The sequence below is a fragment of the Ursus maritimus genome, unplaced genomic scaffold (genome assembly GCF_017311325.1).
Source record: "Ursus maritimus isolate PB19 unplaced genomic scaffold, ASM1731132v1 scaffold_10, whole genome shotgun sequence".
In the NCBI taxonomy this organism is placed as follows: domain Eukaryota; kingdom Metazoa; phylum Chordata; class Mammalia; order Carnivora; family Ursidae; genus Ursus; species Ursus maritimus.
The window spans coordinates 20,909,652-20,935,881 of NW_024423344.1; the positions used below are offsets into that span (position 1 = coordinate 20,909,652).

The following is a 26,230-nucleotide window of genomic DNA, read 5'->3' on the forward strand; positions in this document are numbered from 1 at the left end:
TCCCTCCCTCCCTCCATATTTCTAAATAAGGTCACATTTGGAAGTTCCAAGTAGACATGGGTTTTGGAGGACACTTCAATCCAGTACACCCTCCTATCCTTTACCTTCCTTCCCACCAGCACGGAGCACACAGTGAGCTGGGTCCCGGAGGGGAAGGAGCCTCTACTGTCCCAGGCTCCAGGGGGCTTGTGCAGGAAGCCAAGAGAGTCCCCTGGTGTTTCCAGGTTCTTTGATGACACCCCTCTTTTGGTCCCAGTTGAACTTCCTTCGCCAGCTCCTACAGGCACTATGGCTTTGGGTCATGTTGAGATGGCATCTAGGGATTACTGCAGGTGGACACTGTGTCAGCACCCTTGCCTGGCACCCAAAACTCTGGCACAGAATTGCTGGAGGTGTGGGCGAGGCTCGGGAGCTCAGGGCCCGCAGGCTGGATCCCGTGCAGCCCACGGGGGCTCAGGCAGCCGGGACTGTGGTTTCTGGCTGTTTTTCATGGAGTCTCTGAGGGCCCAGGAGGTTGGCCTTCCGTCCTCGGGAGCTCCTCCAGGGGTGGTCACAGGTAAAAGCCAGCCCCGGGCACATACTAGTGCCAGTGAACGCACCAGGATGGTTAGTTAGCGCTAAGCCCACAGAGACAGGTGGCTTCTCTAGAATGCAGAAGTGGAAAGTGCTGGTGGTGGGCGAGGCCCTGAGTTTATTTCTCTTTCCTCTGAATATCAGAGAAATTCTCCGATTAAAAAAAAATTGTGCCAGCTTTAACCCCATGCACATGATTTCCCCCTTGTTTCCACATGGCAATTTGACATCTGTGTCTCTTCTTATGTTTCTGGTCGTTTCCTGGATGCAGAAAACCTTTCAGGTATCTGCATTGGGGAGAAGCCCCAAGTCTCTGCAAAGCTGGGAGGGGAAAGCTTTTGAGGCTTAGGGAGCTGAGCTCCTGGTCACTTGCCAGCCACACCTCCTAACAGAGCTAGACAAGGTTGTGTCTGACACTGGACATGAGGTACCGGTATGAAACGTTCATTGGCTCCTTCAGCTCCTGGAGCGCAGGATCCGAGAGCAGCAACATGTCCTGGACGCCCTCTAGAGCCAGTGCACAGCCTCGCTCTGCAGCGGTCCTCAGGAGGCAGGCAGACAGAGGAGGGTGACAGACGGGGCTCACGCAGTGTCTCAGGATCACAGCTGAGCCCCCACCGCCCCTCTCCCTTCCCAAGAGGTTCACAGAGAGAGTTTCTGGGAAAAAGACGGGCCAGGGTCTGGGTGGCACCAGTGGCACCTGCGAACCCCTCTACCCTGTCTGACCTGTTTAGGGGGCTCCTGGACCCCTGTGCCTCCCCTCAGCTGATGCCGGGGGAAATTTATGTGGCGCCTGGGCTGTCCAGAAGTGGGTAAAGTCAGGATTTCAGGAGGAGTCTGACCCCAGCGTGTATACTTCTCAGGGTGCTCTGCTGCCCGCCCTGGGCTGGGAGCCGGGAGGCCCACCTTCTAGACCCAGCTCACCTCCTAGACAGCAGCTTGCCCGCCCTGCACACAGCCGCTTGTCCACACCAGAGGGAGCCTCTCGGCCCTCTTGCTTAACCCACCCGCCAAAGAGATTATTTTCTTAAACATTGCTTTTTAATATTTTAAAACATGTGATTATGATGTGATATTTGCTTTTCAAACCATGGGGGCAGATGCCGTCCTTATTCTGATTTGCTCGCAGGCGAGGCCTGGCCCTCGTTCAGTCCAGCAGGCCCTGATTCTGAGCGGGGGCCAACCTCAGTGTTCATAGTGGCCGCCTTTCTCCCACCTAAGTCGGGGGAGCATCCAGTTACTTTTCTCCCACAGAAAGAATAAAAATCATGAGGTGGGAGGTGACTCTAGACTTGACCCAAAAAGCTGGAGTTTTGACAGAGCTTAGGAAATAAAAGCACAACAGGGCTTGAACTGGATGGTGGGATGAAGCCCTCCTTCGTTCTTTCCTTGATTTTCTTTCAAGGGGATCCCGGCAGCAGAAGGCTGCATCACGCAGGCTCAGTGTGGTTCTGAGCCCTCTGCCAAAGGGCATCTTGTCCACATTCTAGAAGGAGCACCAGGGGTTAGATTCTGCTCTGTTGTGCCAGCTGTGTGACCTTGGGCCAGGGATAGAAATTCATGGAGAGTTGATCTCCTCCCCAAAAAGAAATCATACTGCCTTGAAATGGTCATGGGAGGGAAGGAACAAAACAGACGACAAATGTGAGGCACTCGGCAGCGTTCGGGGCCCAAAGTAGGTGCTCGGCAAATGCCGACTGAATCTGAAGGGGAGGCAGGGGCATGTCTCTGGCTGGTGTCTCTGGCTGTTGTCCCTCAAGAGTAGGGCTAAGCTTTGGGGTTTGCCTTCAATGGCTATACTATAACGTCTGGGCCCTCTGAGCAGGGATTGGCAAACCACAGACAGCCCATGGGCCACATCTGGCTCCCTGCCTGTTTTTGTAAATAAAATTTTTTTGGAACTCAGCTGTGCCCATTTGTTCACGTATTGTCTGCGGCTGCTTTTGAGCTCAAGTGGCAGACTGGAGGCATTGCAGCAGAGACCTGGAAAACTGAAAATATCTACTATTTACCCTTTACAAACCCAGTTTGGTCACCTAATGCTCTGGAGAATGGATTTTCTTCAAGATTTTTAAATCTCTTTGTACTTGAGAACTACTAGGGACCAAATTATAGTCAACGCCCACCAAATTCATATGTTGAAGCCCTAACCCCCGATGTGATGGCATTTGGAGATGGGGCGTTGGGGAAGATAATTAGGTTCCATGAGGTCATGAAGGTGAACCTTATGATGGGATTAGTGCCCTTATAGGAAGAGGTCTGACAGCTCTCTCTCTCAGGGAGCATGGGCATGTGAGCTCTCTCTTTCACCCCCAGCCCCCCATGGTGTGAGGACACTGTGAGAAGCCGGGAAGAGAACTCTCTCTAGAACCTGACCACACTAGCACTTTAGTCTTGCACTTCTGGCTTCCAGAATTCTGAATAAATCCATTTCTGTTGTTAAGCCAGCAGTTCCTAGTACGCCACTACAGCGGCCTGAGCAGACAGGTGCAGGAACTTGAGAAAGCTTTTACATCTCCAGAGAGAGCTAGTTCCTGCATCTGACATCACGCCCAGGCCGTTTTGTAGCTCGCCGTGCGGGATCACGAGCCCTGCTGGGGGTGGCAGTACCGTCAGCAGAGAGATGCCTCCCATACCTGTCCCTCATGCTTTCATAGTTCCAAACCAACCGACACATTTAGAAGCACCAACGATTTTATAGACTTTTGTAGATTTTATTGTGTGTGGAGCTTTCTACCAAAAGCCATAGTCTATCACTGTGATTGCTTTCTCTAACTGCTTGTTGCTTCTCCCAGTAACAGCTCTTGGCTTATATCTGAAGGGGTATTTAAGTATGGTGAGTGTGTTTTCAGATAAAAAGTTGGGATGTAGGGCTCCTGGATGGCTCAGTCGGTTAAGCGTCAGCCTTCGGCTAAGGTCATGATCCCGGGGTCCTGGGGATTGAGCCCCACATCGAACTTCTTGCTCAGGGGGGAACCTGCTTCTCCCTCTGCCTGCCGCTCCCCCTGCTTGTGCTTGCTCTCCCCCCACCCCCGCATGTCAAATAAATAAATAAAATCTTTAAAATAAAAAGGTGGGATGCAAAATTGAGTAAATACGTGCATGTGTCTTGGAATCAGGATGGCTCTGGGGAACATGGGCTGTAGGTTTCTCTCTCTCGATATATCCACACACACACACACACACACACACACACTGAAATATATATATTTCGTGGGTCAGAGAGCACATGGCCCTGCCAGAGGGTAGTCCACAGGAAGGACATTTAACTGTTTAACAAAATACACTGGCCAGTTGAGACAAACTCTTCCCTCAGACAAAGAAAGAAGCACGCTCAGTTACCACTAGTCAATGCTTTGCTTTTCAAGTGAGCTCCAGAATGCAATTTCCCTACCTTTAAGCAATTGTTGGGATTTTTCCAGACCACTCTGCCTCTGCATAACTCTGTGCTTTCAATGAGCATAATTCAGGATGGGACCAGATGGCAGGTTAAGCCTTGCATAAGGAATTGTTCTGCGTATGAATAAGTGCCTACTTAGTGTGTAAGTGGGTTATTAGTGATCTGAAGTGACAAAATGTGAAACAATACACAACAGCCATTTGGCACAGCTGTGTCAGTCTAGACTTCGCTTGCTAAGAAACCAATAGTCAAAGGCGTTTCAACAGTTCGCTATCAGCAAATGCCAATAAGCCTTCTCGGCACTTGCCTCTTTTAAAACAAGAGTAACAACGTAAAATTGACAGAGTCCTGAAATCAGGCATTCCGAGGTTGAGCTTTACCATGACCCTCTGAGCTGGGACCAGTAACCCCAGAAAGTGACCACTGGAGGCTGAGGGCTTGAAACTGGCCTATCCCAATCCCCCACCCCCCTCCCCTCTGAAGCCCTCAGTTTGTTTCCCCTCCCCTCCTGCTTTTAAGCTCCTTCTTCCTACTCACAAAATATTTCTCCTACCTATTATCTCATGCCTGGCTTAGGTGATATTATTTGAGAGGGAATATTCTAGATGAATGGCTCTTTCAGATATCGGAAGCTTATTCCTTTGAATACATAAGCCTTGGGTAAAAAAATTACCCATTTTCGATGGAAAATTTTCTAAAATGTACTGCATACACTTCCCTGTCTTGTGGGAGAACACATGCTTCTCTGGGCCCCTCAAGTAGGTCACTATGAGGAATAGCTCTTGTTCCCTGTATCTGGGTGGTGGCAGGTGGGCAGTGTTCTTGGAGGTGCAGTCCTGAGTGAGCCCTGTGCCCAGAAGGCCCAGCACAGGTAGGCTCCCTGGCATTCCTCTGTCTGTCAGCCCTCACTCAGGGTTTAGAAGGTATCCTGTCCCCCCGCCCTGGACAGCCCACCTCCACTCTTTCCAGTCCCTTGAGCCGCCACCCAGGAAGAAGTAAACAGTTCCTGGTGATGGCGAAGCACCAGGCTTGTTAAGTCAGAAAATTTGACTTTAGACATCATTGCAATTGAAAAGGTATTTAAAAAGCTCCATACCTCTTCTGGGAAGCCTTGCATCTAGAAAACACGTACTTCCTGACAGCGATTTTCCTGCCAACAAAGAAACCTTCCATTAAGAAAAAAAACAAAAAGCAAAATGAACAAAAAAACCCCCCAAAACACCAAACAACCCTTTTCATAGAATCTCTCCCTCTCTCTCTCTCACGCACACACACACACACACACACACACACAGAGAATTGTATACTCAAGCACTTGTGTCCCTCTCCCAGCTTCAATAATTATTAATATTTCACCAATCTTGTTCTGTCTCTCTGGTCCCTCCACCCTTTCTCTGGTTTTGTTTTTGCTGGAATGTCTTAAAACAAATCTCAGGTTTCCCATAATTTTACCCATAAATATTTCAGTATGAGTCTCTAACAAGATAAAGACATTTTAAAACATAATCATAATGCCTTGATTATACCTAACAAAATTCGTAATATTACAGAGGCCCAGAACCCAGCTGTATCTCAGCTGGCCTTGGATAAATGTGGTCTTTGTGGTCTTTTTATATTAGATTTACTAAGGTCTTTTCAGGACAATCAGCAAAAACTTCTACTTTGACATAATTTCAAACTCACAGGAGGTTTGCAAGAATAGCGCAGAGAATTCCCATATACTTTCCATCCATATTCCCCAAATGTTAGCATTTTACTATGTTGGCTCTATCCTTCTCTCTGCATCTATAATTTTTTTTCCCCTGAATTGTTAGTATGTCGCAGATATGACGTCTCGTTAGCCCTAAAAATTCTCTTACGTAACTACAGTACGACTACCAAACTCGGGAAATGAACGTGTAGGTAGGGCTTTTACGTAACCTACAGACGCTATTGAGATTTTTCCAGTTGTCCCCGTGACATTCCTTAGAACAAAAGAAAGCCTTGGATCCTGGCAGTTGTCACATCTCTTCCGTCTTCAGACATCTGGAATAGTCCCTGAGTCTTTCTTTGCGTTTTATAACATTGCTATCTTTGGCAGGTTCTGGTCAGCTATTTTGTAGAATGCCCCTCAACTCAGGATTATCTGACATTTCATCTTGATTCAATTCACATTGCGCTTTCTTGGCAGGAAGACCACAGAAGTGATGTTTTGTCCTTCCCAATGCATCATAGCAGGGGGCAAATGATGTCCATTTGTCCCACTGTCCCATTATTGGTGTCAACTTTGGTTGCTTGGTTAAGGAAGGATCTGCCAGGTTTCTCTACCACATCGTTCCTGTCTTTCCCTTGGTAATTAGTCGTTTGTGAGAAGATACTTTGAGACTATGCAAATATCTACTTGCTTCTCAAACTCCTCCCTCCCCAGTTTTAGTACTCATTGGTGATTTTTGCCTGAAACCATAATTACGGTGGTGGCCAAATGGTATATTGTTCCTTTTACATTTATTAGTTGGATTTCTACTGGGAAAGGAAGAATTTTCCCCTCTTTCCCATTTTTTTATTTATATCAATGTGAACCCTTATTATTTTTTTAATAGGTTGTGATGCTTTGCTTTATTTCTTTTGATGCTCAAATTCTCCAAGATTTAGCCAGTGGGAGCCCCTTTCAGGTGGTCCCTTTGTCCTTTTGACACACCATCATTCTTTGATTATTTCTTTACTTTCTGGTATGACTAGATGTTACAGGCTTGTCTTAGCCTTTCCCTGCCCCAGCCCTGAAATCTGCCATTTCTCCAAGGAACATACACACACATCGATCCATTGATTGATCAATCGATCCATCCATCCACCCATCTAAAACCATGATGGGTCTTACTGTCTTACTATGGTAGATTTGCTAATCCACCCCACAGACTTCATTCTGTTCTTTCCCTTTCCATAACTGTAACTTCCTTCTCACACAGTGAGGAACTTGTTCTCCATTATTCACAATATATTTACTTAAATGCTTAAACCTCAAATGTTCAAAAAGTCATTTCAGAATTGCTTACCAACACCATTGTGGGAAGGAAACCTACTAACTACAGTCAAATATTTATTTAAAGTTTTGTTTGTTTGTTTTTGGGTTTAGCCTGAAGACAGAGCGATGTAAATACTATGTTCAACTGTTACTGGGTTAATTTTTTTCCTGGGCAATTAGATGATTCAAAACTGTTCTGTTCAAATACTGTTCTGTTAATCTGTTTCTGTTTGTATTCTATCTCAGGGCTTTCCCTATCCTTATTGACTGCATTTATTTTCTTTATTTTTCATATATGAGTCATTAACATGATTCCCCAAACCAGAAATGTCCAAAAAGTTAGGCTCAGAACAGTCCCCCACCCTCCACAATTTTTTGAACCTTTTTACCTCATTCTCACCAATGCCCTGGAGGTAAGCAATCTCAACAGCCCCTAGTTTATCCTTCTGGTATTTCAATTTGCACAAAATAAGCAGATAAATGCGTATTTCCTTATTTCCCCTGATTTGTTACACAAAAGGTAAAATACTAAGCATACTACAGATTCTCCTTTGCACTACCAAAAAATATGTTAAGGCACCTATGGCTCTTTTAGTTTTCACATTTTCTTGCCATTTCCTATATATCCCCCACTCCCGGTGACTTAGAGAACTCACGGAATCCTAAATTCAGAGAGATGACTCTGTGTAACCACACAACACAGGCACTGGTTTTTAAAAAGTCACCTCTGTCCTCTGCTAGACAAGCATTCTCAACCAAGAATCCGAGAAGAAGCCCCAAGCCCAGCACGGATGGAAGCCGCCGCACCCAAACCCGAGATTCGTGAATCAAGCAGCCGCACCCAAACCCGAGATTCGTGAATCAAGCAGCCATTAGTCTCTGAGCCAGCTGGCCTTTCCCAAGAACAGACCTGGGTGCCCAGCAACAAAATAACCAGGGTCTGGAACAAGCAGCCTCATGAATTTCTGTAGGTTTACAGATTTAAGAGACAAGTCAAGCACACAGTCTTTCTACATGAGGCTGCCACTGGCACTTTGCTCTACCTTGCTTGGCTCGCAGACAGCCCCGTCCTCCTGAGCGTGGTCTCGCGAGGAGGCGGCCTCTGGGATCTGCGCTTTCCTGCCTGGTAACAGGACGCACCTGCTCAGAACCCCAGCCCGCGGGACGCGCAGCATGGCACAGCTGTTTTTTCTCAGCTTGAACAAGCTAGATTAAGCAGGAGCGGAGGGGGGAAGGGGGAAAGAGGAAAGAACGATTCCACACCTGTGCCTGTGCTTCTCAGTTCTTCTCCCAGGGACTCAGAAGCAATGGAAAGGACTTGAGTGGAATTTATTTCAGTTCTTTGGGGCTTAGCAGGTGGCTCTTGATTGCTCTTATGGACAAGTCTGCCTGCATCCCGTTCGGGATGGACCCACATGCAGGAACCCAATAGAAGCAATTCACGCGGGCCCTTCCCACCTTCCACCCTGCTGTCCCAAGCTTTGTCTAGATTCAAAAGACCCGGCTAATATATTTTTGGAATGTTTGTATAACTCATCTCTGATAAGACCAGACCAACTCGGAACAGGATTCTATCCAGCTCAGATTACAAAACAGTTATCTGCCCAAAAGTCTGGGTGTGAACAAGGAGCCATAGGGAATCTGCTTCTCTGACCTTCTCAGGGAGCAAGTAGAGGCTGGGAAGCATCCAGACCTCCTCAGATCCCCTGCACCCCCTGCAGGAATTGTTCTTAGATAGCTCCAGAGACCTGGAAAGCCCCTTGCTGTGAATTCCAGATCCAGCCAGAGCATCACAGGGCCCTTCAAGGATCCAGCCAGGGATCGTGGTGATTGTGAATTCCGCAGGTCCCTCGTGAACCTGGGCATTCCAGACCTTGTCCCAGCCCCCAAGACCTACCAGGGTCACCACACTGCAGTCAATAAGAGAATGTTCTCTCACAGACGTGCCAGACCACTAGCATCAAGGAAGGCCCTATCTCTTGTGTCAGTGATGACAACCCATATGCAGTCCTCATCCTGGAGGACACCTCTTGTTTCGTTGCTTCTCCCAAGACTGTGGGATGTGGTATAGAAATCACCGAATTTAGGATGCCTGGGTGGCTCAGTCAGTTAAGCGTCTGCCTTTAGCTCAGGTCATGATCCCAGGGTCCTGGGATAGAGTTCCCCATCAGACTCCTTGCTTCTCCCTCTCCCTCTGCCTGCCACTCTCCCTGCTTGTGCACTCTCTCTGTCAAATAAATAAATAAAATCTTAAAAAAAAAAAAAAGAAATCACCAAATTTAGAGTTAGACCCTCTGCCTCTGATTTGGGTCAATTCACAAAGGTGACTCTCAGTTTCAAAAAGGGGACACCTCACCTGTAAGAAAGGGGACATGATAATAAGATTAGCTAGCTTACAAGGTTTTGGCAAGCACCGAGCAAAATAATTGGTGGTTTTGATTAATGAGTGTTTAATGACTAATGACTATTTCAGGAACGATAAAATATTCTTTAAAAAAGACTTCTGCCTCTATACAGCAAACAATCACTTCTGTCTATTGCAACAGTGCAGAGAGTGGCAGCAGCCCCAGCGAAGGGCACAAATCCACCCCTGGGTATTTATCAAGCACCTACTTTGTGTCTAGCACAGAAAATGTGTAGAATGAAGTCACGGCCCCTCAGAATTATCACACAGTTGGAAAGAAAAGAAAACGCAGCACTTAGGAAGAGTACTCAGTGTGGCGTGGGATATTCAGAGAAATCTTTATGGAGGATGCGATGTGCAAAGTACACCCCACAGGGAAACCCGGACGGGGAGAGGACGAGAGGAAAAGGGCAAGTCCTTGCAAGCATGTGGCATCACCAAGTTAAGTTTGTCAGTATTGCTTCTTAGTTGCGGTACTAGTTCTTTCTCAGAGATAGTTTTTTATTTCATTTAAAGGCCTTTGTATTTAAAGATGTCTAGAGGTGGGAGGGGAGATTAGAGGGCCATACACTGCCCTGCCCGGAGTGAACCTGGTCTGGGCACCAGATTCAGCCAGCATAGGGATACGACAGCTTCCCCTCCCCTTCTGCACCGTAGAGGACTTTACACTGTGGGGACCACAGAAAAGATTGGGGTGGGGTTAGGAGAAATTCACGTTCAGCGGCCAGGGCTGCCCTGGCCTCCACGCACCATGCCAGAGATGTTATTGTTGGCTTTTTACTCATGAGGAAAGTGAAACCTTTGGGAGTCGCTCAGTAACGTATCACACTTGAACTCTTTGGAGATCAGGGAAGACCACCCGAGTGAGAACGCACACTTTGCAGGTGCTTTTATTTGGGGTGTGCTTCGTGTTCCACAGGTGTGTCCATGGAAGCCATTCTGAAACTCTTTGGAGAATACTTCTTTAAATTCTGTAAGATGTCTGGCTATGACAGGATGTTACGGACACTGGGAGGAAACCTCACGGAGTTTATTGAAAACCTGGACGCCCTCCACAGTTACCTCGCACTATCTTATCAGGTAAGGCCGTCTGAGGCCGGTCTTGGTGGCTCTGAGGGGAAGCAAATGCCTGGGGCCTCCCTCCCCAAGAGGAGCACAGGTGCAGGGGCCGGGCGGAATCCTTGGTACGCGGTGTCAGGGCTTCTCTGAGGCAAGAAATGGACAATGAATGCCTGTAGCCACTTTTATAGGCAGGCCGGCCACAGTCCAGGAAGGACAAGCTGAAGAGGTCGGCTTTGTGACAGAGGATGGCCTATTCCGATAGTCGCTGGTGTGGCTTTGGAATGAATCTGGAAGATTGATCACAGAGGGAACAAAGGCTCGGGAACAAGCAGGTTTCAGTGGGTTTGCAAAATCGCTCCTCAGGTTTCCTGGCCTGGATGGAGCTGATAAATAGCTTCTGCAGCCACATTCATCTCTTCACATATCAGAAGGAAGGACTTGACAGGGCCGAGAGCCAGAGTCGGAAACCATCCCGCGCTGAGTAACCCGCAGGGTGACCCCTTGAGGTGTTAAGAACCCAATTTCCCTATTGGGATATCTCCTCCTGGAGTTCTTTCCTTGGTTTCCTTGCTTGGAGGCATCGTTGGAAATTCAAAAGCCTAGACTTCCTTTTCTTTTTTAGAAAAGGAAATGCTTCATTAAAAAGGCAAAATGGCACTTACCCATTTTTTGATAACAGTTTATTTTATATAAAATTGTTTATATTTAGTTTTAGGACTCTTTGTAGTTTACGAAGTTCTTTCTTCCCTATTTTTATATTTAATGCTCATAACCGCCCTTGGGGCGTTGTCATGAGGACAAAGTGGGAACATATACATATATGCTTAGGTGCCTGCTCAATGGTAATGCACCCTTATGCGTGTTCCATGGGAAAATGATGATTTTCTGTTTTTCACCTAAGGATAAGAAGCTTGGAAACCTTAACTGACTTCAAGTAGGATGAGTAGGTTTGTCTGTCCTGTCATGATCATGTGAACTACTCAAGGACAGAGGGAATAGAAAGAGCCCTGGCTATGGGGTCAGATGGGCCTTCCACGCTGTCTGGCCGGCTTACTAGCTGTGTGGTGCCCTCTCTGGACCTCCAGTTTTTCACTTATTCATTTAATAAATATGTATTGAGCATCTACTTGGTGCCAAGCCCTTTGTTTAGGAGTTGGGCAAACACAGAGACAAAAAGGAATAAATAGGAAAAAAAATCCTGTCTCATATTATTGTGTGTGTTACAAGAGATCGATGTGGAAATCCCCAGCATCATGACCAGTCTAGAAAACGCATTTCATAAATAATAATAACTCCCTTCTTTTCCCTGCTCTCTGTTCAATATGGCCGGTTTAAAAATGACTGTAATTCATATGGCAACTTCCTTTAAAATTTCTTAGCTAAAGTACTGCAATTAGGATACAAAGAAATAGAGCTGGGCCCCTTTAATAATCTCCCATAAGATTTTTTAATATAGCATCTTTCATCTGAAAATACTTCAAGTCACAATTCTGGAGGATGTTAATGTTCTCCCATTCATTCATTAAACCAAAAAAAAAAAAAGTAATATCTTTTATGCTCCAGATACTATATTACTGATGCTCTATATCTCTATATCACCATATTACTGCTGCTCTAATGAATAAGGGTGAATGGGATTGAGGGTGTGAAGTCCCAGCTCATTGTTTGTACACCCAACTCCCACTACCTTTCCTCTGCGGTAGTCATCTATCATTCCTTCATATGCCAAAACCAATGCTAAAGAATAGAGCTTCTCGGGGACGCCTGGGTGGCTCAGTCAATTAAATGTCTGACTCTTGATTTTGGCTCAGGTCATGATCTCGGGGTCGTGAGGTTGAGCCCTGCATCAGGTTCAGTGCTCAAGGGGGCGTCTGCTTGAGATTCTCTCTTTCCCTCTCCCTGTGCCCCTTCCCCCACTTTCTCTCTCTCTCTCTCTCAAAATAAATAAATAAAATCTTAAAAAAAAGAATAGAACTTCTCAGGGTGTAAGGGAGGATATTTTGCACATGATGAGGTGAATAAAATATATAAATGTTATACTATGCAAGCTGTAATAAGATACACACAGTGATACCTGATAGCTATAGAGCTTTATACTGGGCAGAACATTATAGAGTGTCTCTCCAGCAAAAGTAAAATAAGAAAATGCTCGCTTTTCTTTATGTCTGCCTCTAGTAATCTGTCAATGCCTTAAGGCATACATTTCTGATTATAGCTGTGCCTTTTATCTTGTTTCTTTACCTAACTTTCATTGGATGCTAATTACAAGGCAGATGTTGGGCTAAGCAATCTATAAACACTGAATTATTCTCCTTACACCCCTAAGATTAGGTATTCTTATTTTTTCTCATGATATAGATGAAAAAAACAGGTCCAGAAAGATCAAATAATCACCCCAAGTTGCCAGGTCGTGGTGGCTGAGCCAGGACGCAACCCCATGTATGCCTGTCTCCCAAAGACCATGATCTGGTCTATTTCCCATTATTTTCTCTTTGCCCTGATTCTCTATGTTCATAAAACCCTATTTTAATCAAGAAATAAAAGTATAATCTTACTATTTAGAGAGTTGGATAGACTGGCCAGAAGAATTAAAAGCACAGACTTTGAGAAGTGTCTTTGGGAAGTGGCTTAGGCTGGGGGTGAGGAGTGAGGGTGGAGGTGGAAGCAAGAGGGTGTGAATTTTCATTTAAGCCCTTCTGGATTCTGATCTATCTATCTATCATCTATCTATCTATCTATCTATCTATCTATCTATCTATCTATCTATCTATCATCTATCTATCTATCTATCTATCTATCTATATTTTTTCCCCGTAAAGAAACTCATTTTAACTAGAAACCTTTCCACCATAGAAGAAAGCAAAGATTTTGGTAGGAACCCACCTCACTAAATCTCTTCCCTCACTCAGACCACAAGCCGTAAGCCTGAGCGCTGAGCTGCCTACTAATCACGGTGGGGAAGGGGGAGAGGTGGTTTCTCTCAGGGACTCCCCCAGGCAAAGTCTTCATCCTTATTTCTTGACATCCATCTACCATGAGATGGTGCATACTTGAATGTCAACATTTGTTCCCAGAGAAAGATGATCTCTTCTGATGTATCTTGATTTTCCAAATGTGCAATGTTACTTCGCAGACAGCATTTTACTTCCAGGACAAGAAATGAACTCTTCTCCAAATTGCTCTGAGCTCCTGATCTTTCTGAGGGTGAAGACGCCCATCACTTGATCACAGGCCAAGCAGCTGGCCCCGCCTTGGAGTGGGGGTAGAAGCGGCACGCGTGGTAGGAAGGCTCACTGGGGTCCAAACACTGTTCCACCCTTACTTTAGCCTTGACACCACTGAGCCTGTTTCTTCCTTTTTAAAAAGGAGAGAATACTTGCCACATAGAGTGGGTTAGGGAATTAGGGATAATATCGAATTCCTGATATATAGGGGCCAAAACCATGGTGGATTTTGTGTGATTGGAGACGGGCTGGAAATATAGTTTTCTGTGCTGTAATGGGTAAGTACTGTTGTGGCACAAAGCCTCAAAAGCATAATTTAAACTACTTGTGTTCACTGGGAGAAACATGTCATGTCTTTTGATTAGGAGATGAACGCACCATCGTTCCGCGTGGAGAAAGGAGCAGATGGGAAAATGCTTCTCCATTACTACTCTGATAGGAGCGGTCTGTGCCACATCGTACCAGGTATGAGAATAGCTTAACCCGTAGCACGGTTATGAGGTGTCTGGAGGTGGTCTCCCCACAAATTCTCTGGGATGGCTAATAGCCAGCCCAGCTCTTCCATAATCTTTGCCATCTTGATCATTACTCCCAAAGTCTTTGGGCCATTAAAGTAAGTTCCCAAAGTGCCAAAAGAAGGAATAATTTCCATTTTTATTTCAACATTTTAAACTACGTGAGTATTTACGTCTGCATATATTATTTCTTATCAATCTTTCTTTGTGTATTCAGCATTATGGAGAAAGCATCCTTCCATGTTTTCACGTGGTCTTTGAAACCTATTTTCAATGGCTGAGTGATGATATTCCATATTGTAATTAACGAGTCCCCTATTGTTGAATTTTTAGTTGATGTGACTCTTCTGCTATTGCGGTGGTGAACATCTTCCTGCATGACTTTCCCATGCTTGTATTATAACCCTAGGATAGATTTCTAGAGCACCTCTTTTCAAAACATGATCCTTAATGTTTTTACAACTAAATTTTGTTTACATTATTTCTAGAGTTTGTTTCATGAGTTAAATTCCTTTCTGAAATAAACAAAAAATGAACAGATGCTGAACTAGAAATTAGAGTGGCAGGGCTATATTTGGTATCCAGACACATATACCTTAAACCTCTACCTAGAAGTTATTTTATTTTTAATTTTATTAATCTATCATCTGCTGCCTGTCTTGAGGCAGGGCCTGGGCTTAGTGAACTCTGGGATATCCCTCTGAAGTCCTATAACTTGATTATTTTATAACTTTTGCTGACAAAATTGCCTCTTGCCAAACCTCACCATACAGTGTCCTTCTGCTGTAGGTATCATTGAGGCTGTGGCCAAAGACTTCTTTGACACTGATGTGACCATGGATATCCTGGACATGAGTAAGGAAGAGGAGAGGACAGGAAAGAAGGAGCATGTTGTGTTTCTGGTTGTGCAGAAGTCTCACAGACAGATGAGAGGGGCCAAACCAAACAGGTTACAAGACAATCAGGACATCCAGAGAGACCAAGAGGTACTGGGTTTGCTATGTCTTCAGAAAGCACAGACCCTCCTAGTGGAGCTCCCAGTCACAGAACAATCTATGCAAAGGGCAGAACCAAATGGGCTCTTTAAGGCAGAGTTTCTCAATCTCAACACTATTGACATTTTGGGCCAGATAATGCCTTGTCATGACGGCCTGCCTTGTGCATGTTAGACAGCATTGCTAGTTTACCTCCTCGATGCAAGCAGCACCCTGCTCCCCGACTCCTTAGTGGTGGCAATCGAAAATGTCTCCAGGGATGGTGAAGTGTCTCCAGGGCAGGGTAGGGACAGAATCACTCCTGGTTGAGAACTGCTGGGTTAAGAAAATTCGGATAAACACTGGGAAGTTTTCAGGGATGAACTTTAGCCTGGAACATTTCCACCTCTAAAAACACCACTACGAAGGCCAGACATGCGGATTCGGTGGCTTATTTTGCAATCCTTCTAAAATAAATTGACCTTTCAAGTCCTTAGCTCCCACCTCCACAGAAGGGGCCAGTTACGCGTCTGGAGTCGACCCCTGATCCTGTGATTGGCCGCCTCAATTGCAACTTAGGGGGCGAACACTGGCTACTTAGGTACCACGTGTATTGGGCGCACAGCTCTCCACACGGCTTATACAGATACCCAGATAATTCTGTGATTCCTGGAGCACACAGTGCTTATACCTTAGAGCATTCACAGCCCCCTCCGAATCTGTTCGCTACAGAATCTTCAACCACAAGAAGAGAAGATGTTTATGTGTAGTTTTTCTGCCAGCCCTATCTTGAGATTTGTAAAAAGTCCTTGCTGCCTTTGGCAGAGAAACAACATGAGGATTGACTAGATAAAAATCTTGGGGATAACAAAGTCTTGCTAAAATTGACCCTGCAAGGCCTTGCTGTTTCTCTGGTCCCAATTACAGCAAATGAGGCTTGTGCCTCTCCAGTCACATGACCAGTCACATGACCAGACACACATGCTTCTCTCCCTGCCATCTGCAGGCCCTGGAGGCAGCTTTCCTTAGGATGAAAGAGAAATATTTGAGTGTCTCTGTTTGTCCTGTGAAGAAATCACACTGGGAAATTGTGAGAAGTATAGTCATGTTTGGAAAAGGTAAGTGGGCTGTCCTGACCTTGGCTCTCAGAACAGAGTAATTGCTTGGTTTACACGAATGGGCAGAGTCTTCTATGATTATGATGTCACTGATTTCTGCAGAGCTTGGCTTTGGCAGGCGTGATTTTTAACTTTAAAACATCAGACTCTAACTTGCCTTCCTTCACCCCTTTCCTTTGTGCTGGGTGACACAGAGACCAGTCTCCCCAGTCATCAGGGAAAGCCACTGGAGAGAGGATGGGCATCAGTCCCAGTTGGTGACTGTGTTGAAAGGAAGGAGGATGAGTATGACACATTTTCAAGAACAATGAGTTTTCTGTAGCTTCTCAGGCCGTCGGGACCGGGATGCATTTCTGGCCTAGAAGTCTGCAGTTAATAACCATGGTGTCCAGTAGTGCAAAGGACACTGGATCAGGAGCCAAGAAAGCAGATTTCTGGCTCTGTCCCTGAGGAGCTGTATGGCCCTGACCAGGGTCCTCCATCTCCCGCGTGAAAAATGAAGGCATCAGGCTCTGAAGGTGCCCTCATTGACACTGAGCCCGTCTCCTGATCAGCACTAATGACTGAGCCAGAATGAGAGCCCCACCCCACTGGGAGCCTGGAGCTAGAGCCCTCCCCATCATGCCCCACGGGTCATGGTGACATGCATCTGGGAGGAGGTCTGCCGGGCTCAAAAGGCTGCATTTTGAGTCCCTCAAGCCATGGCAAGCGAGTCAAACATGCAATTGACATCCTTTGTCTGGGAGATTTTCATATCAAAAAGGCTCCATTTCGAATCTCTACCTCCTGCCAAATAGGGCTGTTGGTTAAATTTTCATGTGCCACCCAAAACTGTCAGTCTAAAAAGCTCCATGGCAAATGTCCCTGACGCTGGGCCGGGCACACACGCTCTGCTCTGCTAGCTCATTGTCTGGCTGTCACCGTTTCAATGCCGGCTCTGTTTTCATGGCGAGACATACTCAATTGGCCCAGAAACTCTTCAGCGGCGGGCAGAAACTTGGCAGGGGGTAAGGGGGGGAAGCTTCTCAACCCAGTAGCAAGTTTTCTGTTTGTTTTAATTTGGAAGAATTGCTGTGGCCATCTGGAGACGCTGAGGGAGCCTGTGATAGAGAGTGGGGACAGCTCTTTGCCCATGAAACATTTAAGACACTATCCCGAGCTCTGCTCTGTGCCAGGTTGGTGGTGTGAGCTGCCTGCTAACAGAACTCTCTTTCTCTACATCCAGGGCATCTCGTGAACACCTTTGTGCCAGTTTATCCCGAGCGGCTCTGGATTGAACAGAAGACGTTCTGCAATGCTTTTCCTTTTCACATTGTGTTTGATGAATCAGTAAGAGGCCCTTTCCTTCTGTGGCTTGGATGAGGGATAAAGTGGGAAGGGAGTATGTTGTATAGTTTTTCATGGCTGGTGGGGACTTTCAAGTCCTTGAGGGGTCCCCAGGGTTTGAGAGACAAGGATTTAGCTTGGCATGACCACTGACTTCTTTTTCATTTGGGCATCCTCCAGAAACCAGAATGCAGAATCTTCTTCATACATATGGGTGGGGTGCCGCACCAAGGGGTCTAGACTAGGGAGTGCATGGGAAGGTTTGTGATTAGAGAAGAAGGAAGTGACACCAAAGTTCATGACACCAAGAGATGGGAGAACATAGTCAGTAATGACAGAGTGAAATTTTAGATGTGACTCCTTGCCGTCCTTGTGGCCACCGTGGATGTCTCAATCCCACCAAGCTTCTCCTTCTGCATCTTGAAAGCAGGGGCGAGGTCTGTGCCAACTCATGCCACTGTTTTGTGGGAGTTGTGAGAAGGACCATTAATGGAAAACGTTTGGTCGTTATCGATTTCCTTAGATGATACTATGTCAATTGAATTGATTATGAGCTCATTTAAAAAGCAATTAGGGAAAATAAATTTGGTCAAAAATATCAGTTAAAATGGCTTCAGGTAATTGAGATTTCCTCTGATATTTCTCTAAATGCAGAGACGTGTTTGAACTGTCACCTGGCAGTTGACTGCTGGAGAAGGGTTCTATGACATTTACTCATTTGAGGGGCATCTCTGCTTGCAAATATTGATCTAATTGGGGAAATCAAACACTCCTATAAGAAACAAGCAGGGAATTCTAAAGCAATGTACTTTGGCATTTCCCCGGTGCCAGAGGATATTATTATTGCTACCATTAATGTTTTAAATTCTGATGTATTTGAAAACTCCTTTTTCTTTTCAAGTTTTGGGCATAGAATAACAGAAAATTTAAAGATAGGTATTCTATAATGTGAAGTTGATTTCTGTAGCCTAACAGACAGCCCACAGTTAGTGACGCTAAGCATCCTGGGGCAGCTTGTACAGACACTGGACATTTTACGTACAGGATACTCATTGCGCTTCTACCTTCCGTGTGTTCTCTGGAGATAGCAGGGAAAGCTGTCTCCTCACCTCTGTGACGGACTCCTTCACCCAGGCCTGGGTGTCAGATCTAAGCTACAGAATTTGCTAGTTTCTTTATTAATGAATTCTAAAGGGAGGGAAGGGGGAGAGAGTCAAAGAGAGAGAGAGAGAGAAAGAGACAGAGACTGAGAAATCCCAGAGTTAGAGAAGAACTGTTAGCTCAATTGAGCCTTTTAAATTCTGTTTCTTGCTAGTCAGAGATGTGCTTTTGAGAACTGCATACTATCCTTTTCTCTTTGAGAGATTAGCTGCAGGTTTTATTTTTAAAGTAATATTTATTATTTCTACAGTGTCTTTTCCATCACCAACCCCTTCTCCCCCTTAGTGAGTCACAGAGCATGCAGGTATTTCCAGGGGAGAGTGTATGGTGCAGTTTGCTTTCTGTGTCCTGGTCTTACATCTGTCTTCTGTGGGTAGCTGAGGGTCAAGCAAGCTGGAGTGAATATTCAGAAGTATGTCCCAGGACTCCAAACCCAGAAGATTCGATTAGATGAGTATTTCTCCATCATTCATCCCCAAGTTACCTTCAACATTTTCAGCATCCGCAAATTTATCAACAGCCAATTTGTCCTGAAGGCACGAAGAGAAAGGATGCCTGAGGCATGGAAAAGTCAGCCCGCACTCAAACTCCGAGGTAAGGAACTCACCCCTTCCCCATTGCTCTCTGCCATTTGGGCTGTGGCTCAAAAAGGGACCAGGCGGAGCTTTCCAGTTTTCTCAAAAAAGTTGGGTAGAAGGTGGGAGGTTGCCCCTGGAGAGTTGGTGAGAAGCTTTAAAGCCCAGAGTGCACCCAGATGGTGGTGCTGGGGTGGCCACTGAGGAACGGATGCAGACAGAATTAAGGCAGAAGTTGGCGATTGGATGTCGGGGTTGCGAAAGCGAGGGAATATTGAGGATAATGATTAGTTTTTTTGCTAGGGTAACTGGGTGATAAAGGTGTAACTAGCTGAGAAAAGACATGATGTGAACTCCTTGGGGGGAGGGACTTGGCCAGTTTTTGAGTCACTGCTGTCTCCTCAATGCCTGGAATGGTGTGCTGGGCTCATAGCAGGGGCTAGGTACACGTGCGAGGGAATGAACAGATCCCCAGAGGGGACTAAAGGTGGGTTCGGTTGCAGACAACCATGTGTAAATATTGATGAGTAATTGGAAACATCACTGTTGTTGGGAGTAGAAATTGTCACAATCATTTTAGAGGGCATTTTAGCAATATGCATCAAAAACGTTAAAAATGAGCATATTCTTTGTCTCAGTAATTCCATTTCCAAGATTATATCCTTAACAAAATAGCCATGATTATACACATTGACTTACCTTAAGCTTGGCCATTGCCATGTTGTTTATAATTATATAATCAATGCTTACATACAATAGGGTAAAATCAATGTAGCCAGCAAAAAAGTATGCTGCTTATCTATATTTATGCAATTTATATAGATTTATATAAATTTTAAGAGAAAAATTCAGATTACAAAAAGAAGATGGCAGATAACCCCAGTTTTTAGTAATTATCTGAGTGGTGTGATTACGGGTGACTTTTATTATTTTCTTCAACTATTTTCATTCTGCGCAATGCATGCGTACTTCTTTTTTAATAAAATAATAACATATTTTTAAGGAAATATGTACCTTGAGTCCAAGAAGCAGGGTTTCTTTGGAAATTCAGATTCATTGTCGGCATGATGTAGGATGGCCTTGCGGGAGAATACCAAGACAGAACTCTGGAGAGCACCAGCGTTGAAGGACTAAGAAAAAAAAAAAAACCTAAAGGAAAAATTGAAAGAAGTCAGGGGAATCTGAGAGAGAAAGCAGTGTCAGGGAAGTTTCTGGAAGTGAGATTTCAGGGAGGGGGGTTTCTGCATAACACCACCCAACAGCAGGAGGGCTCAGGAAGGGGAGAGACAGACTCGTGTTGGAACCAGTGGTTTGGAAGTCATGGACCGGCCTCCTCCGGGTCAATAAAGGCTCTGTGAGGCAGGGAGGGTGATTAGGTGGAGACGGGAAGTATAGACAGAGTGCTCAAGAAATGTGGCTGAAAGGGCAGGTGTAAGACCGTGCAGGGGATTAAAGGGCATATTGTGTGGGTGACGATCTGGTGAGCTGTAGGGCCCGTTGGTGACGTGCTGTGTTGTCGCACTTCTTTCCGTGATGGAAGGCCAGATGATCTGGATGGAGTCCGTGGGCTGCATGATATACATGTGCTCCCCGAAGCTCCGCAGCCTGCAGGAGCTGGAAGAGCGCAAGATGCACCTGTCTGACATCGCCCCCCATGACACCACCAGGGATCTCATCCTCCTGAACCAGCAGCGACTGGCGGAGATCGAGCTGTCCAACCAGCTGGAGAGGAAGAAGGAGGAGCTGCGGGTCCTCTCCAAGCACTTGGCCATAGAAAAGAAGAAAACAGAGACCCTGCTTTATGCCATGCTGCCTGAGCACGTGGCCAACCAGCTGAAGGAGGGCAAAAAGGTCGCCGCAGGTAGAGCGTTCCCTTCTCTTCGTGGGGACCTCTGGGCAAGAGGCAGTGAGCCTCAGCGGGTAGGGCACAGGCTCGGAAACCAGACAGATCTAGGTTTGAATTCTGGCTCCGTCGCTTGTTAGCGACATGACCCTGGGCTGGTTACATAAGCTGTGTGTCCTCAGTGTTCTCCTCCCAGCATTAGGAACAACAGAAAGAATACAAGAGTGAAATATGGATTAAATACAAATGCCTGTCAACTATGAAGAGAGAATGGTAGGCCAGAAGCCCAAGGAAGAGGAAGTTACATGAATGGGAGATTATTACCAGAGGTATAAATAAAACAGAAAGCACATTCAGGAATATATTCATTCAGTCATCCAACAAATATTTACTGAGCATCTACTATGTGCCAGGCCCTGCTCTAGGCCCTGGGGATACTGCAGAGACCGAAACGGTCTCTCATCTCATGGAGCTTATAGTCCAATGGGGAAGACAGGCAATAAGCAAATAACCCCATATAAAATAGGCCATGTGAGGCATGTGGGCTTGGGGGCAGCAGGAAGGCTAAAAGGGTAGAGTCTCAGGACAGTTATTTTAGATAGAGTGGTGAAGGAAGTTCTCATTGCGGTGGTTACACGTGAGATGTGAGACAGAGCCGCTTGGATATTTGAGAAAAGAGGGGTCAGGCACAGGAAGCAGCAGGTGCAAAGGCCCTACGCAGGAGGCACTTGAGAAACCCCAGGGAGGCCAGTGTGGCTGGAGTGGAGAAAGCCAGAGAGAGAGCATGGAGACGTGAGGTCAGAGAGGTGGCAGGGACAGAGGGGGCCCCTTATTGGCCATGGTAAGCATTTTCTGTTTTCGTCTCATTGTGATGAAAGTCATGGATGTGAGGCAGAGGAGTTGGGGGTCTGACTTAAACAGATCATCTAGCTGTTATACAGAAATTAGTAGGACTGGAAGCAGCCTGATGAGCTGGGAAGACGTGCGGAGGAGATGGGAGCCTTCTCGCCGCACGCGGCTAGCGGAACTCACCACCTCATGGTAACCAGTCTGTATCAGCCCTGCCCCCGGCTCTCCTGTCCTTCAGGCTCTGCCTCAGCCTACCTGCCAAGGGCTTCTCTGTCTGCCAGTGCCCACCCAACCCATTTCTGTCCTGCCGTGCCTCTCACCACAGCTTACCAGGTGTTCGAGAACGCTCACGTCTCCTCCACTGGCCTGGGAGCTCAAGGGCCCAGGTCCTGTCTGCTTCCTGTTACGTGATTCTCCCCACATGATGACTGGCCCACAGCAGGCACTCAGTGAAGGTCTGCTGGCTGAATGGCATCTGGCTCCTTCTCTCGAAGGCACAATCGGATTTGGTTCCCAGAGGGCACGTGAATCAAAATTCATAGCATTATTATTCCATTTCCTTGGCTATCACTGACACTCCGGTTTACGTTGCAGGAGAATTTAAAACCTGCACAATTCTTTTCAGCGATGTGGTGACATTTACTAACATCTGTGCTGCCTGCCACCCTATCCAAATAGTGATGATGCTGAATTCGATGTACTCCAAGTTTGACAGACTGACCAGTGTCCATGAGGTCTACAAAGTAAGTGCTTGCGAACGGCGGGGTGCGTGCCACGGCGCGCTCAGCCAGGCCACGAGCTCCGCTCTCAGCCTCTCTGATCTTCGCTGGTCTGCAGTTTGGTGTGGATGGGGGTGGGGTGAGCAGGGAGAGCTAAAAGGGAATTGGAGCTATTTTAGGAATTTCAGTTTTTAATCCTTTATAGTACTCAGTGCTGAAATGCCTTTGAAGGGCACACTGTCCTCCCAGAGAATAATTCTACCCCTTAGATTCAGCAAAAGTCTAATGTAAATAACGTATGTCTGGTACTTAGCATCATACACTAACCGGGAGCTTTGTCTTCTCTGGAACTTGTTTCTGGCAGAAGCAGAAAGGCCTTTGGGCTCTCTCGTGGTTTTTGTGGAATCACTTTTCTTCTCACCCCTTTCCTCATGCTCCTCATCCAGTAACTACCAGCTTTAATACGGGCCTTCCGTCAATACAGAGAAAATGACAAAAGTATTTAGTCATACGTTTAATGCATTAAGGAGACGCTCTGAATGCCCCTCTCCCCCTTACAGGTGGAAACAATAGGAGATGCTTACATGGTGGTGGGGGGCGTACCGGTGCCAATTGGAAGCCATGCTCAAAGAGTGGCTAACTTTGCCTTGGGGATGAGAATTTCTGCAAAAGAAGTCATGAATCCTATTACTGGAGAACCCATCCAGGTAGAGAGAAACTGAGTACTTTGCTGAACACCAACCACCTTCTGCACAAAAAAGTAGAATTCTGCTAATTAGTCTGTTCAGATGGTAACTGGGTGTGTTACAGTAATTAAAATGGTAATTTCTCCCAACTCTTGTCTTCTCTTGCACATATTCTAAGGACTCGAGCTAATAGTAAGGATATCATCATCCCAACTTTTCTTAAATTTCAGAGGAGGCTTTGGAGCTTGGGATTTTCATGGGGTTCACCGCAAGCTTCTTTGCCTATGTGCTGAGCACGCCTCTCCATTTACTCTGCAGGGCTCCAGCCGTCTTGATAGCCGGCTTTTTTAGGATTTCAGCTTTGTAATTTGAGCATTCAATTCGACAAGTGGTTCAGGTTTACTGAAGAGCCAGCCCCTTCCCACCCCAAGGGAAACTGTGTGTTAGACAAGCCTTGAGGAGTCAGGCTGAGGTGGGAAACTGCCCTCAGCAGTAGGCTAGACACCAGGGTGCCGCGAGATACGTAGACTAGCTTTCCTCCCACCGTGTGGCCCTGAGGGAGACGGGTGCTCACCTCTCTCACGGGAACCTACTCCTGCGAGCGTGGAAGTTTGTTCACGCATCAAAGATGGATAATCTGGAGGATGAAAAGTAGGTGTCCTCTTCTGTCTGCTCAGCAGATCCTAGCTGCCCTGCGATGTCTTAGAGCAGTGTTTCTGTGGTTTAAAATTTAATCCCTTCTCTGTTCCTGGTGGTCATATCTTCAAGATCAACTACCCAGCCAACTCAAAATAAACAGACAACTGTGAGATGGAATACGATTTTTCTAAATTATAACCCCTGTGTAGGAGATTGTAAAGATGCATTCCACTCACCCTCATGGTGAGTCTGACGCTGAGAAGTGCGGAAGGTTCTGGTTATCGTGCCCACTGCAGCCTTCTGAGCAAAAGCTGGCTTTTGGTAGTTGCAGGAAGAACACATCTGCAATACTCAACCCATGGAAAACACACAGATACATCTGTTGAAAAAAAGCCCCAGTAAAAAAAATCAAGATGGGAGGGAATGAGGGAATGAGAGAAGATCAGATAAGAGATATATGTTTCTGGTTAAAGGGCTGTAATATAAGCTACTGAAGAAAAAATAATTAAAAAATATACTGCTGTGTAAATAGAGTGTGTGTATAGGGTGTGTGTGTGTGTGTGTGTGTGTGTGTGTGTGTAAGAGGCATAGCTACAGAGATGACAGTAATGCTACACCAATAAGAAAGAAATTAAACAATGAATTTCTGGAAACTCTCATGGTGGATTTACCAAGAAGAAAACAGGAAAAGATGTTATCAAGTTTCAGATAAGAATAGGGACATGGTTAGGCGCATCATTAAGTATCCACCAGAAACAACATACCATGTGGGTTATTTAAGGAAGTAGGGCAAAGGACTTGAAACATTTCTCTCTTAAGAGAGCTAAGATAGTACTCTTCCAGACCTTCTATTATTGCATTCATATAGCCTTCAGTATACATGTACTGAGGTCCTGCTACGCACGAGGCAGTGTAACTCAGTGTTTGACAGACTCCTTTTCCTGCAGGAACAGGTAAATTCATCTTTCTTAAAAGAAATAAGAAAGTGGTTACCCCTGCAGAGAGGGATGGAATGTCACTGGAAAGGGGCACAAGATAGTTCTGCGAGGTCATGAAAGTAGGCTGTATTATATTTTGGATGGTGGCTCCAGGGCTATATGCTCTTGTCGAAACTCACGGAGCTAAATTCTTAAGATCTGTCTTCTTATTTTATGTAAGTCATACCTCAATTTAAAAAGAAAAGCAAGAGTACTCGATGGTCCCATGTCAGTGAGGTTCTCTCTGTGCAGATCAGAGTGGGTGTCCACACGGGACCGGTCTTGGCAGGCGTGGTGGGAGACAAGATGCCACGGTACTGTTTGTTTGGTGACACTGTGAACACAGCCTCTAGGATGGAAAGTCACGGGCTTCCCGACAAAGTGCACCTGAGCCCCACTGCCTACAGGTAGCCATCCACGTATTCATGCCTTCCTTTGCCTTTCCCTACTTCCAGAACGCACAGGTGCCTAGCAGCCATGGGATGGCGGTAGCGAAGGGAGCCCATGGTTTGTCTTCCACGCCACACTGGCTCACAGAAGACATTAAATATTATCGAGCCTCTACTATAAGACAGTTTTGCTCCCAAGGAGCTTATGATCTAAAGCAAGGATGCGCAAAATAGAGTCATAGGCTAAATCCAGCCTGCTGCTTGTTTTTGTAAACAAAGTTTTATTGGAACACAGCCATGCTTTTTGATTTACTCGTTATCTATGGCTGCTTTCAGAGTCGAGTAGCTGTGGCGGGCCGGCAAAGCTGAAAATATTTACTATCTGGTATTTTACAAAAAAAGTGTGCTGACCCTTGGTCTAGTAGAAAAAGAAAGACATATTCAACAAATAATTATTTTGAAAGCGTGATAAGTACCATGATAAAGATGAGCATAAAATAATACTTAATGGTTTTTTTGAGAACTTATCGAAGCCAACCAAATTCTAAGTTCTTCTACGTATGTTAGTTCATTTACGCTCGCAACAGCTCTGTGAAATGTACTGCTGTTATTCTTAGCTACAGATGAGAAGAAAATCAGGCACCAAAAGGTTAATCACTTGTCTCAGGTCCCAGGTAGGCGAGGAAGGAAAAGAGCCCAGATACAACCCAGGGGTCAGGCTCTGAGTCCTGGCTTTGAGCACTGGACCCTTGTGCCTGGGTAATTCGAGCGTGTGACTTGGGAGCCTAGGTGAGG

General features: G+C 45.9%; 1 protein-coding gene across 1 annotated transcript in view; it reads left to right on the top strand.

The window, feature by feature from the left end:
- LOC103677696 (guanylate cyclase soluble subunit beta-2-like) overlaps positions 1–26,230 on the top strand; it is a 42,295-nt gene that overhangs the window by 1,738 nt on the left and 14,327 nt on the right. Inside the window, exons 2-11 of the mRNA XM_040620961.1 lie at positions 10,298–10,458; positions 14,030–14,129; positions 14,969–15,165; positions 16,160–16,271; positions 17,497–17,600; positions 19,136–19,352; positions 20,874–21,194; positions 22,620–22,768; positions 23,305–23,451; positions 25,299–25,453. Coding sequence (XP_040476895.1) covers positions 10,298–10,458; positions 14,030–14,129; positions 14,969–15,165; positions 16,160–16,271; positions 17,497–17,600; positions 19,136–19,352; positions 20,874–21,194; positions 22,620–22,768; positions 23,305–23,451; positions 25,299–25,453 — 1,663 coding nt within the window. The remainder of the gene's footprint in view (positions 1–10,297; positions 10,459–14,029; positions 14,130–14,968; positions 15,166–16,159; positions 16,272–17,496; positions 17,601–19,135; positions 19,353–20,873; positions 21,195–22,619; positions 22,769–23,304; positions 23,452–25,298; positions 25,454–26,230) is intronic.